Source organism: Cryptotermes secundus, unplaced genomic scaffold (genome assembly GCF_002891405.2).
Source record: "Cryptotermes secundus unplaced genomic scaffold, Csec_1.0 scaffold186, whole genome shotgun sequence".
NCBI classification, from domain to species: Eukaryota; Metazoa; Arthropoda; class Insecta; order Blattodea; family Kalotermitidae; genus Cryptotermes; species Cryptotermes secundus.
Window position 1 is genome coordinate 258,110 of NW_019727393.1, and position 12,507 is coordinate 270,616.

The 12,507-nt window shown below is 41.4% G+C and overlaps 1 protein-coding gene across 3 annotated transcripts in view; it reads left to right on the forward strand.

Annotated features, from left to right (window-relative positions):
- The first annotated feature begins 8,402 nt into the window (after positions 1-8,402).
- LOC111864663 (HSPB1-associated protein 1) overlaps positions 8,403-12,507 on the forward strand; it is an 18,125-nt gene continuing 14,020 nt past the window's right edge. For all 3 annotated transcript variants that reach the window (XM_023852063.2, XM_023852064.2, XM_023852065.2), the window contains exons 1-2: positions 8,403-8,664; positions 11,454-11,633. In XM_023852063.2, coding sequence (XP_023707831.1) covers positions 8,476-8,664; positions 11,454-11,633 — 369 coding nt within the window. In that variant the 5' untranslated portion in view covers positions 8,403-8,475. The remainder of the gene's footprint in view (positions 8,665-11,453; positions 11,634-12,507) is intronic.

The following is a 12,507-nucleotide window of genomic DNA, read 5'->3' on the forward strand; positions in this document are numbered from 1 at the left end:
TTTAAGAATGTACTGGACAGTGTGAGAGTGATTTGGCCTGTAGTCAGAGGTAATTTCCTCAACCCCCGAGGAGAACCAAAGGCAGTTTCCTGTATTTCAGAAGACCATAAAATGAAATGGACATAATATTTATGGTAAAAAAAAGTTAAATCATCCTGTAACATACCGTGGAGACTCATAGGGTTGTGAGACGTCGAGGCTTCGACATTTACTAAACAATCGGCTCACAAATGGCGGTGAGGTCAACTTTACGTGTCGGCCGCCATTTGCCCCCAGGAGGATTCCTGGTGCTCATCTATCAGAGGCTGAGTCGACCCCAGGGCCGTCGTACGGCTGGAAAAATTAGGTTAATTGAAAAGCCCAGTGACCTCATCGGGAATCCAACCGCGCCCTTTCGGCTTGTAGCATAGTGCCTCAACCAACTACGCTACCGTGTGCCCCCAGATAAAACTCTCCATGTAATAGGCCGTGGAGGCTGAGTAGGTTAGTTATCAAGTGTACAGCAAGTCTAAATAAAACCGCGAATCTTACTCATTATGACATTTCTGTCTCAAAGTACCAACTAAACTGCAAAAATTGTTTTATTCTGATTGGTCGTGTGGAGTATTTTTCAAGCGAAGGCACATGATGTTACTGTGGTTCATAAATAGCCTACGTCTAACTTAGGAAGTATGTGGGAATAATAAAGCAAAACATAATTTCGAAATTTTAAATTCCAACCAAAAGTTAATATGAAAATTATCCCTGCGTTGTGACGTCCTGTAGTTTCACAGAGAGCCCTTCATGTCTGAGGTACATACGTCCTCCATCTTCAAAATCCCTGAAGTAAAAAGCTAACAGAAGTAGCCGGCAAGAGGAGCGAATATGTTCCTCCGAAACGTCGTGCTGTCTCCGAACTACACGGTATTACCACCCATAATACCGTGCTCTTCAGAGTCACCGCCCCCAGAACTTCAAATCTGACGTGCACAGAATTGTTCCAGGATTCGAACCATGCTTTTTTTTTCTTTTTGAGGACATATACTACTACTACTTACAGAGTGTACTGAGTGTCAGACGGGTCGAACTGCAAGAGGCTACTGCCAGGTGTTTCCCAATCCCTTCAAGAAGGTGCTGGGACAGTACCCCCATTGGGCCATGACGACTTCCTACCATTTCCTTTCCGTTGCTTCTAGCATCCCACGGTCCAAAGGTAGAGGTGCCCCTGCAACAGGCCACGAAAGCCCATAAGTATGTGAGAGGTCGAGGCTCCCACATTTTCTAGACAGCGGTGAGGTTGTCAGCCTTACACTCCGGACTCCCATTACCCCCAGGAAGATTCCTGGTACTCATTTCTGTTAGAGACTGAGTCGACCCCAGGGCCATAGTGCGGCTGGAAGGATTAGGTAAAGTAAAAGTAAAGTCCCTGTACTTATTAAGCACTACGCCATGAAGGCGTATTGGAGAACGGATGTATAGATCCACATTTTCTTGATCTCTGGACTAGTTGGAGGTGGGTGGCTAGCTTTATGTCCCGCCTGTTTTACCCCCGGGGAAAGAGCCCCCAGTACCCATTGGACAGGAGGCTGGGTGTGGCTGGAATGGTTAGGTCAACTGAAAAATCCAATGACCTCATCAGGATACGAACCCACGATCTTCGGGCTTGTAGCATGCTGCCGCAACCAACTACGCTACCTCATGGTCCCCAACTCTATGCAGTCTTGAAATTGAAAACGCCGTTAAATGAGCGCCGAAACGAGGACGACAGGAGGAAAAGAAACAAGAAATAAGGGCACGTTCACACAGAGTGACATCGGTCGTACGATCTCCGTACGGTTCATGTCTCATCAAATAGTAGAATATAAATTGTAGTCTTAGCTTTCATATGTGACGACATGCGACATCTACCGTACGACAGTCGGACAAAACCACACGTACAGCGACTGTACAGCGACAGTGGGTGATGCAATCCAGTTCTGTGATTCACATTACGCGACTTCAGCCATACGAACCCTGGATACGCGCTTTCGGTGCATCGTTCATTGTTCCTTCATCAAAACTGCGATTCGGTGCGGATAAAGTCCCTCTAGTGTGAAAAGGAGGTCATACGGCAAAAAAAATCGTACGACTTTTTCCGTACGACCGATGACGCTGTGTGTGAACGTGCCCTAAGAAAGGGGAAAAAATGTCACGCTGCGGGAGAAGCAGTGGAACGCGTATTATGAGATCAGTGAAAACACGAACGAGAGACCATTTGGAAGACGATACGATAGTCTCTCACAGTCCAATTATAACATCCAATAACGACAATATACATAATACAGGTTTCAAGGGCCTTTATCAACAAACATTTTGGAATAAAATGGCACTATTGTCGACAGCTCCATCTACCGGTAAGATTTTGCACCAGCTGCAACCAACACGTGCGTACTCATAACCTCACGCAGAACCGTTGTGAATTTACGGCATGAAGAAATCCGAGGACGTTTGTAAAGGTGCTTGCTTCAGATGCATTGTGTACTCTTTAATAGTATTTATTTCTGACCGTAGGAAGCGCATACACAGACAACCGAAGCGTATTCTGGCATGTCTTGTATGGCTTCTCAAGTCCTTATGCAGTTAGTCGCGATTGTGCATTACGAGGTTTCGGATGAAACCTTATACTGTAGGCTGCTGGGACACCCGGCGGCTAGGCCTATAGCTATTTATATAATTGGTTGTCAACCTGTGATCCGCAAACTTTGCCTACCGTTACAGAATTCGAGCGGACGTTACCGTACAAGATTCAAGGCCTCACGGTTGTGGTTATGAAGATGTCAACTGCGATGTGTGGATTGTTACTAACGTTAATCTTCTAACTTGAAGATGGAGGCAGTAAGTTGCTCGAAACACGTAACGTTTTACCTTTCTACACTGTGTCACATCTCAGAATACAGTAATCTTCATATCGTTGCTGTGCTTACAAGAGCTCGCCACGGGATCCCGTCCAGGATGCAATCCATATCTTTGCATCCTATTTCTTTAAGATTCGTTTTAATATTGTCACGTATTAAGTGACTAGACACGGGCTATGGATTGGTATTTGGATTTATCGGGCTCTTAAAACCCGGAACTATAATTAAATTTAGCGCTATCGCTATTTCACATACTCTACAATTCATTATCGCATGCAATATGTCTTCTCTGCCTGGTAACGGCTCCCAACAGTGTAGATTTCTCTGCTTCTGTGTTCATGTCCTTACCAACCGCTGGATCTCATAGCTCCTGGCTATGACTCCTATCCGCGTCTGGTCACCACTGACTACCATTCGTTATCTCCGGCTAGCACTCACTTCCTACTCAGACAACTCTTCCGTCTCAGAACTGACCAATCAGAGTCAGAGTTACTTTGCGACTGGCGGTTTACCGCCAATCAGTTCGTCTTGGCACCGAGCCCCTTGAGGATCACGATCAGAGGCTTTTTTCAACCGAACCCTTGCTGTCACAGTCCTTATGTCTCTTATGAATATGCTTCGCCTTTGTCAAGTTTGCCTATCGCACATACCTGTATAGCATGTTACTGAAAATTCTTTCTTTTGCACTTTATACAAGTCCTCTGTCAGTCCATGCTTTGCAGAGCAGATCATACCTAACTTACGTATCTTATGCTACAACAGCAGTTTAGTCACTTGAACGGTTTTAAGCTTGACCATCGCCAAGATTAAGTACCTTATATTTTCTATGTCTGGCGAACATGTTCATTCGTATGATTTTGTACGACTTCTCTTTGTTGCCTGCACAATTTCAAAGTCATTATTCGCTTTTCTCCCTACCATTCGACGCTCTAGGCGAGTGTTTTGTACGGTTTAGGCATTCAGGTAATATTAAGGTTAGTATTGTACTTTAATTTTGATAGACTGCACAGTTGAGGGATTTATGAAATATGCCGTTGATATGGGATCAAGTGCAATTCTAGAGCTCACCCAGTTTCTTGGTTAATGGATGAGGGACACTTTGCTGGGGTGTAAAGCGGCCTGGGCGTGAAACTGACCACTCACCTCTAACTAGTGCCAAGGTCAAGAATGGTGGAGCTTTACGTCCACTACCCCATACATCTTAATAGCGTGGTGCTTAATTGATTAAGCACAGGAACATTCTTAATTCTATGTTATCAAGAGGCATGATGTGCATACCAAGTTCCATAAAGATCGGTCCAGGCATTCAAAAGTTTTAGTAGAGGATACACACACAGACAGCAAGGTGATCTCATATGCCTACTTTAATTTTTTTTTTTTTTTTCAAATAAGGAGTGTACGCTGAAGATGATAATCTAAATATTATTGGTATGAATATCACTGAAATTAATTTTCATTTTGGAGCCTCTTTAGAATCGAAATGTCACTTTCAAAGGAGGAAAGTGTGTTTTTTGCCTGTGAGGTGAAATCTTTATAGGACGTAGAGTTCGTCAATACATGCTTGCGCGAAACTGGATTCTCGAATTACATAGCAACAAAAATAAAACAGAGAACCAGACTAAGTGCGGAACCATATTTGAGAATTCACTTCTCGAATATCAAGCGGTACATAAAAAGAATTTGTGAAAAGAAGAAGAAAGGTCATTTTTCACACTGAAAACTGTAACTTTGTGGGTTATTAGTTCGTAGGATTCAATTTTCTTTCACATGAAATATGATTTTTGTTTTTAAATATATGCAATAAAATACGTAATATGTTGATCTCGCATTCTTCTTTAACGTTTACTTGTCATGATTTCATGTTTCTGGTCTAGTTTTTCCTTTCCTTCATATGTAAGAATTTAATTAGGGATTCAGTAAAAACATATTCGAGTGCGAAATGGTTTTATGGTTAATGAAATTGCTAAATATTTGTATGGACTATAGTCTGAGATATTGCAACTTGGTTAAATAAACCACAATTAATAAATAGGAGACACTGGGCATGCCTCATCCCATATTGCCGCCACTTGATGTTAAGTATCACACGTTTGATCCCGTCGAGATGAATTGGAAGATGCCAGTGGTGCTCTCAAGTGTTCCTTTCCCTCATTTTCAAGCGTCAGCTATATCATTCTGTAATCATTTCTTTACTCTTCCTTAGTGGCTCCCTTCATGCCCCAGCACCTCCATATTCATCATCTCATTTTTCATTGATTTGCCACGCCTGTTTGTGTTCACCGGAACAGGTATAATTTCTTCCTCTTCCAGTGTTATTCATTTCTTACTGCTTAAAATCTGCCTCAACAGCAGGGATATTTTCCCACTGCCGTTTTGCTTTCCCGCGGTTTTGGCGCGACTTTCATCTGTGGTATCCCTGAGGGGAACTCGAGATATGAGGGTTGGATGAACTCTTCTCACTGTCCCTGCGTGCAAGTCGAAGTGCTCTACCCGCACCGTAAACAACGTACACCCACGTAGTACACGTATCTTAGTTAGTTAGTTATTGGAGAGGGTGGGTTTCCCCATGCACTGAGACCTGTATTGGTCCATTGTGCTTCCCTCTATGATTTCTACCAGTCTCTATATCCTACCGGTACTGGTGCTTACCATCAGTCCCGCCCAGCCAGCGAGACCGGCTCTACTAGCTGAGAGGTATCTATAATGCTTCCCCCATCTACCAGAGGTATTAGAGACTGCTGTTGGGCGGGAAACGTCCGTTAATTTGGCTCAGTGACCTCCTTTGGAGATATGAGGTTCTTTTACGTGCCGTAAAGCTACGACACGGGACCCACGGCTTAAAGTCCCTCTCGGAGGACTTGTTCCCTGAATTTTTCCGCCCTTAAAAATTCGACGACCTCTGCCGGGTATTTGAACCCGCGTACTACGAGTCATGAGGTGGGAACGTTACCTCTAGACTACGGAGGCCGCTTACACGTATCTTACTCAGGGCCCAGATGACGTAGCCACTCCTACGTTGGTTTTGCTGTGCCATTCTGACATGTTAACACGGACTAGGACCCGTGATGTAATTAACTTCAGTCTCTCTTTGCCCGTTTGCGCTTGTATGTATGTATGTATATATACATATGTGTAAGTCTGCGCGGCGTAGAGTGTGGAACCATGGGCCGTAGTTCCCGTCGTTTGCCGATTTTGTAGGACATGTCATTAGCAGGGCCCGAATTTTGATGACCTGAAAATATTTAAAAAATTACTTATAAAATGACCGAAAAAATCCAGAAAAGTGACCTAAATGAGAAAAGAAAGAACACTTAGCTTCCATGTTATTCACATTTCAGAAAACATATGAAGAAAAATTCCCTAAAATGGCCAAAAATGACAAGAAATACCCTTAAAAGTCCAAAAAATTACCNNNATGAACACCTCGCTAAAAGGAAAATTCCGGTTTTAAATTGTTATTACATTTAAAATGAAGGCCCAAGGAGAGCATACGAGACATAAACCCGTATTACATCCAAAATGCCTTTGATATTATTGTAGGAAAGGCTGGGAATACAAAACTATACGTTTAAGTTGAAGAGTTTAGCGAGAAGCAGGCCGAGTCTCTTCTGAGGGCTAATCTCCTCCGCTCGCATCTTGTGCATGTTTTTGCATTCGTCCCGGTGAGGACTAACAACCGACTCCCTTGGTATCATATCAGCCGAAATGCAATCCTCACTTGCGAACCACTTTGTTCCAAAAGTATACCGATTAATTCGGAAGAGGAACGGCAAACTATCGCCTCTTAGAACAGTATATCTAAGATTTTAAGTCCCAGTCCAATAGAATCTGGATATGAGCGAGTGTCAGTCCGGCCCTACATTCCGAACTTTGTGCCGTGTTGCCTATATCAGCGGTTTGGGCACACAAAACAGCGGCGTGCCTCCAGCCTTGAGTGTGGTTTCTGCGGCGAGATCGGACACAATGAATCTGCTTAATTAAAAAAAAAAAAAACTCCGTGGCCTGTAGCCCGCAAGCGAACTATATCGACTCAGCGACCTCCGCTTGTCGGCGAAGTTGGTGCCAACTTTGGCTGATAGATGGTGTCGCGTGGTCAGCAAAACGAATCCTCATGGCAGTTAATTTCGGTCTTCTAGACCGTAGTCGCTATTTCCTTGAAATAGCTCCTCAATTATCCTCACGAGGCTGAGTGGACCCCGTTCCAGACCCACTACTTCTCAGAAAATCTGGTAGCACCGGGAATCGAACCCAGGAAATCTGAATCTGTAGCCAGGAACTCTGACCACTAGACCACAGAGACTGTCCCCCTGCATAATTATATTTCTTTATTTAAGCTTGATTTAATGACGCTATCAGTAGATCATATTATATAATGTCGAATGATTAATGAATTGGAAAGAATGTAGAAAGAAGCGGTCGTGGTGTATTTTCAGACACTATCCTGGCGTTTAATGGAAGGGCCTGAGGAAAATAGTGATGAGTCAGAGTAGCCAGTATCCTGGCCGACATTCGAACCGATCCCTACCCCAATACACGTCAGAGGTGTTACTACCTCAGTCAACGCGTTCGGTCGTAGATTACGTGTTGAAATTACGGTGCGAAATTCATACTGCTTCCTGTAATTGCTTGAATCCAATGTAACTCTTCTCTGGATCAACTCTTTCTCAGCAATGAACCTCAGGGCATTAATGATATAGGCCTGAAATTTAACTCATAGCCACTTGGGGTAGCTCTTTTTATTCCAACACGTTTCACGTCTATATCTTGTAAACGTACAGCGGATGTTCGTTTTTATTTCAGTTACTAAAAGTCCTTCATGCTACATGTGGACTGTGGGTCAAAAATGGTTTAAGGTTCTGTCAGAAATACACAAACTGACAGATATTGTACTTACAACTCCAATATCAACCGCCGAAACCGAGGGTTGTTTCAGCACTCTAAAAAGAGTTAAGACATATCTAAGGAATTCAATGGGTCAAGAACGTCTGAAGGCACTGACTGTACTTATCATTCATAAGGACATGATTGCAGAGATTCCGGCATTCAACCAAAAAGTGATTGATCTGCTTGCTTCCCAGAAGAATAGGCGAACGCAGTTCCCGTATATATGAGGTAACTTTTAAAGCATTATTTTAATTAATGGCATGAATTGCAATGGAGCATGCTTACATTTTCTAATACTGCTAAGTGCAAAATGTTTTCGCATGTTTTAAAGTAGGAGTTTGTACTACTCCCGTATATTTCTTTCTTTTATGAATTATATCTGGCATTTAGACCACATGGCTCGTCGGGAATATTTGTTGTGGTCATGCTTCAGAATTAGGATATTTCTGCATTTATTTTAGTATAAGTATACATTTTGAAAAATTGGCATTAACTTCGCCGACAAGCGGTGGGCGCTCGGTCGGTATAGTTCGTTTGCGGACTAAACCACGTTTTTTTTATACATTTTGAATATAAACTGTGAACAATCGGGGAAATTTTCAGCTACAAACATGCTATAACATTAACTTGGCAGCACTGGAGGATGCTGGCAGAACTGAATGCACGGGGCTGGAACTGAAAGTCAAAGTAGTTGGGACTTGTGTTACGGTTCGAAGTAATGGCTGCAGTTGAATTACCTCCTTCTGCTCTCATGCGACATATGATATTGGAGGGATTTAAAATGCCTGTCGTTTTTAATGGGTTTATAGAAGATTGGGAAATACTATCATGGAGTTTGGATACGTGGGCAGAAAAATTTGGAGACAAGGTTCTTCCATTTCGATCAGGTTTTGGAAAGAGCACGAAAGTAAGTTAGGGTAACTGCACATACTAATTAAAGGGCTTATTACAGTCATATTAGGCTGAGTGGCATGGCATTGTATTATAGCTTTTGTAAAGAGTTTTCGTCATTGATAACTTCGTGTTCTTTGAAGGATTGTTTTGTTAACAAAAACGTGATCCAACCCGTCTTTCCAATGGATACCGGGGGCTCTTTCCCTCGGGGTAAAGAGGCCGGGGCGTGAAGCTGACCACTCATCTCCACTAGTGCAGAGTTCAATAAAACGTTGGTCTATATATGCACTTTCCTATATGCCTTCATGGCGTAGTGCTTAGTTAAGTATAGGGGCAACTTAACCTTTTTACCTTAACGAGAAACGTGTTGAATTTATGTTTGTTGTTAGGTGCTGAGGTTTTAAATACAGAGCCTTATGTACTGAAGTAAAGGTTTAAGCTACCGTTAACACCCACATTATGTCAACTATTTGTCATACCATTTGATACTGTGTAACCTTTACATTTGAAAAAGCGTCTGTAAATACATTCAAGAATGCTGAGTTGCATTAGGTATGATCCTTTGTAAAATTTCTACTGTCATATTAATTTGCCGATGTTATAGGGACTGCAGGCTTTGTACAAAGTGTAGGATAGGTAACTGTAAAGTGCATCACTTTTCAGATGAAATAATGTCATGCCATACATATATTGATAAAGATTAAAATAAACTGTTACCCCTCCACCTTTGTTGGACTGGCCCTATCTTGTTTTTGTTTTTCTGGCTTTTTCATGATTAATGTTACTTTCCTCATAACCCCCTCTTTTTAATGCAGTGTAGATAGATTGACATCTTCATGAAAATTCAGCATTGTTGATGTGGTCTGAAGCTCTGTAAGTTATAAATATTTACTAATTTGTAATACCTTATTTACATATACTTGTAATCTGTGTTCTTCCTTTAGAGGAAGGGACCAAGTATCACACTTTTACAGATCAGTGGGGGAAAAAATAGTTTTGTAGTTGTAGGATTTGAGACTTTCACACTAGATGTTATGAAGAGTTTTGTCTTTTGGAGTATGAATATATAGTATCCCTTGTGAGTGTGGTCAGGTGTACATTGGACAGGCTGTTCAATTGCCCTCAGCTTAAAGGAGCATCATCAACATATCCAGTAGAACATCCAGATAAGTCATCCATAGCATCAGCTTGGAACACTGCGTTCAGCTCCATAACACCAGCATTTTGTCCATCAGATGCAGATACATGGATCATATCACTTTGGAGGCAATTGAAATTGAGCTCCATCCCAATAATGTGAACAGAGAGCATAGTTTTTGTCTAAGAAAGTCACGGAAACCTGTCATCTGCTCCTGAAAGTTCATAGGAAGCCTCTTTATTGTAGATTTCTTTGGATGGGTTCTTCTTGGGGCCATTCAGGTCTGTGCACAATCTCCTTATTAGGGCACCAGCTCTACCCTCTCTGGGCACCCAGCAATCCTAAGCCTTTAGTTCCTTCCAGGTGTCCTTCCACTCTTCTTATTTTCTTATTCCCCACTGCTTGAGACTTCTCCACCAACCTCAGTTCTCTGCCCAACCGCACACGTAATGTCCGTGCAACTAAATAAAATTAGTAGGGGCTACGCTAAGATCCGCTGTAAAACAGATAACTTGGATAACCAAGAGAAATGCCACAAATAACCAACAGATGGCACCCCACAAAATTGTATTTATAAATTATATGACAACATAGCAGGAAATAATGCAACAACCCCCTTCAGCATACCAACATATCTATGCTAAGGAATGCACGCGACCTAACACAACTTCTAGCTTGAAATTTTAAATATCAATTTTAAGGTTATGTTCTTATGTCATTTATATCATATATCATTTAACATTGTACTCATTTTTTTACATTTTTAAATATTGTGAATGTATTCCCAAGATATATTTGCTACAACACAGCAAACTGGTAGCAAATACAGATCCATATTGTACCCAGTGTGTTTAATTACTTGACGTATGTTCATTTAAAGCCTGATGATGACCAAATTGTTGTCGAGACATGAAGCATAGCTATATTTGTAATAAGCAAAATGTACATTAACAGCTATTATCTCCATTAAAGATATTTCCATACCACTCATTGTGTTGTGTTGACAGTTGTAATACAAATAAAAATCAAATACGTAATATCTTCTCTCTCATGTAGATCCAGATCTGCACAAATGATCTTTTCAATGGATGGTCCTAGTTACTGTCTCTTGTCTGAAAATGGTTCTTCCTGTTTCTCAGTGGGAGACACTGGGAACTGATAAGTTGCTTTGCAGTTCCCTCCCGTTTTCTGTATAATCCCAGGTTTCGCAAGGAAATCACTATGCTGGGCGCCTGCTTCTTGTGGATATGTTGCTTGGCTTGCTCTTTGAATCTGAAGATGCAGGCAACATGTTCTTCCAAGATATCGGTTGACTTTCAACTGGCCACATGGTGCTATATCCCAGAAGACAGAACTGTTCTGTTACATACTGTAGGTGCATTAATACGTATCTTCACCGAGGGAAAGCCATGTTCAGTGTTGAGTTAAAAACGAACATTCTATGGGTCTCCCATCTCCATCATCAGAGTATCATTGACCCTAATGAAGGAGACAGGACGTCTCTGAAACAATGATCTTTTAACTCACCATTGACAGGGCTGATTTCCCAAAGATTTTATTGCATTAGTTCACTGTGAAAGTGTCAAATCTAACATAGTTATATAGGTATCAGTGGATATTAATCTGTAGAATTTTGGGAGACATTTTATACGTTTTCCTTCTAGGTTCCACAGTGGGAAGGACTATGTGAAAGAATAAATTTAACTTTGAAGGAGTTTGTTAAGTTGGAAAGAATTGTTGAGAAGAAAGAAGAAAATACCTCTAATGACAATTCCACTAGGTGGATGTACTTTGATTATAAGTACATGAATGAATGGTTTTCTGATCAACAGAGCCTTTTAAATGTAAGTTCATTATCTCATGTTCAGGGAATTTTGTCGTGATCACCAAACTTTCTGATGGAATCTGAAGTTTCAGTAGTGTTAACATAGAGGCATATTACTTGCCATTACCTTGAGCCAGCTTATTCCAGTCCATATTATTACAATAATTTTTTCTGAGAGCCATTGTAATATTATCCTTGCATTTTGATCTTTGTACCAAGTAAGTTGGCTTGATTGATATTGGTTGTGACTTGAACTTGGGAGTTGTCTGGTTTGAACTCATCCAGGAGAATGACTGTCCCGACTTGGCTTCTTTATGACTTCCTGCATTCCAAGTAAATGTTAGGATTATATGTGAAATGAGTCCATGACTGCTTTCTTGCAAATCCTTTCTAATTCACTGTACATTAATCATCCTGCAGTTTGGTGTTATATAGTCTCAGATGCTGACAGTGTCATTGAATAAATTATAAATAAGAAATAAAATCTCACTGATATATTGGGTTTCTGGACTTTATCCATCGTCCTAGTTTTTAAGATAACAAAAACACAACGTTTCGGAAACTGGATCTGTTTCCGTCCTCAGGTGAAGGAAAAGTATCACCTATTCTGTTGGGTCCGTTAGAAAGAGCTAGCCTCAATCACTGGACCCCTTTTCCTTCACCTGAGGACGGAAACAGANTGTGGCAGCGACGTTAAGAGTATACACCTGATGATGGCCGATAGAGGCCGAAACATGTAGTGTAGAAAGAGCAAGATCAAAGACATATAAATATATATTGTTTGCACTTAGGACGGAGTTTGTATCATTTTTCTTCCAAAATATCGGTTGACTTTCAACTGGCCACGTGGTGCTATATCCCAGAAGACAGAACTGTTCTGTTACATACTGTAG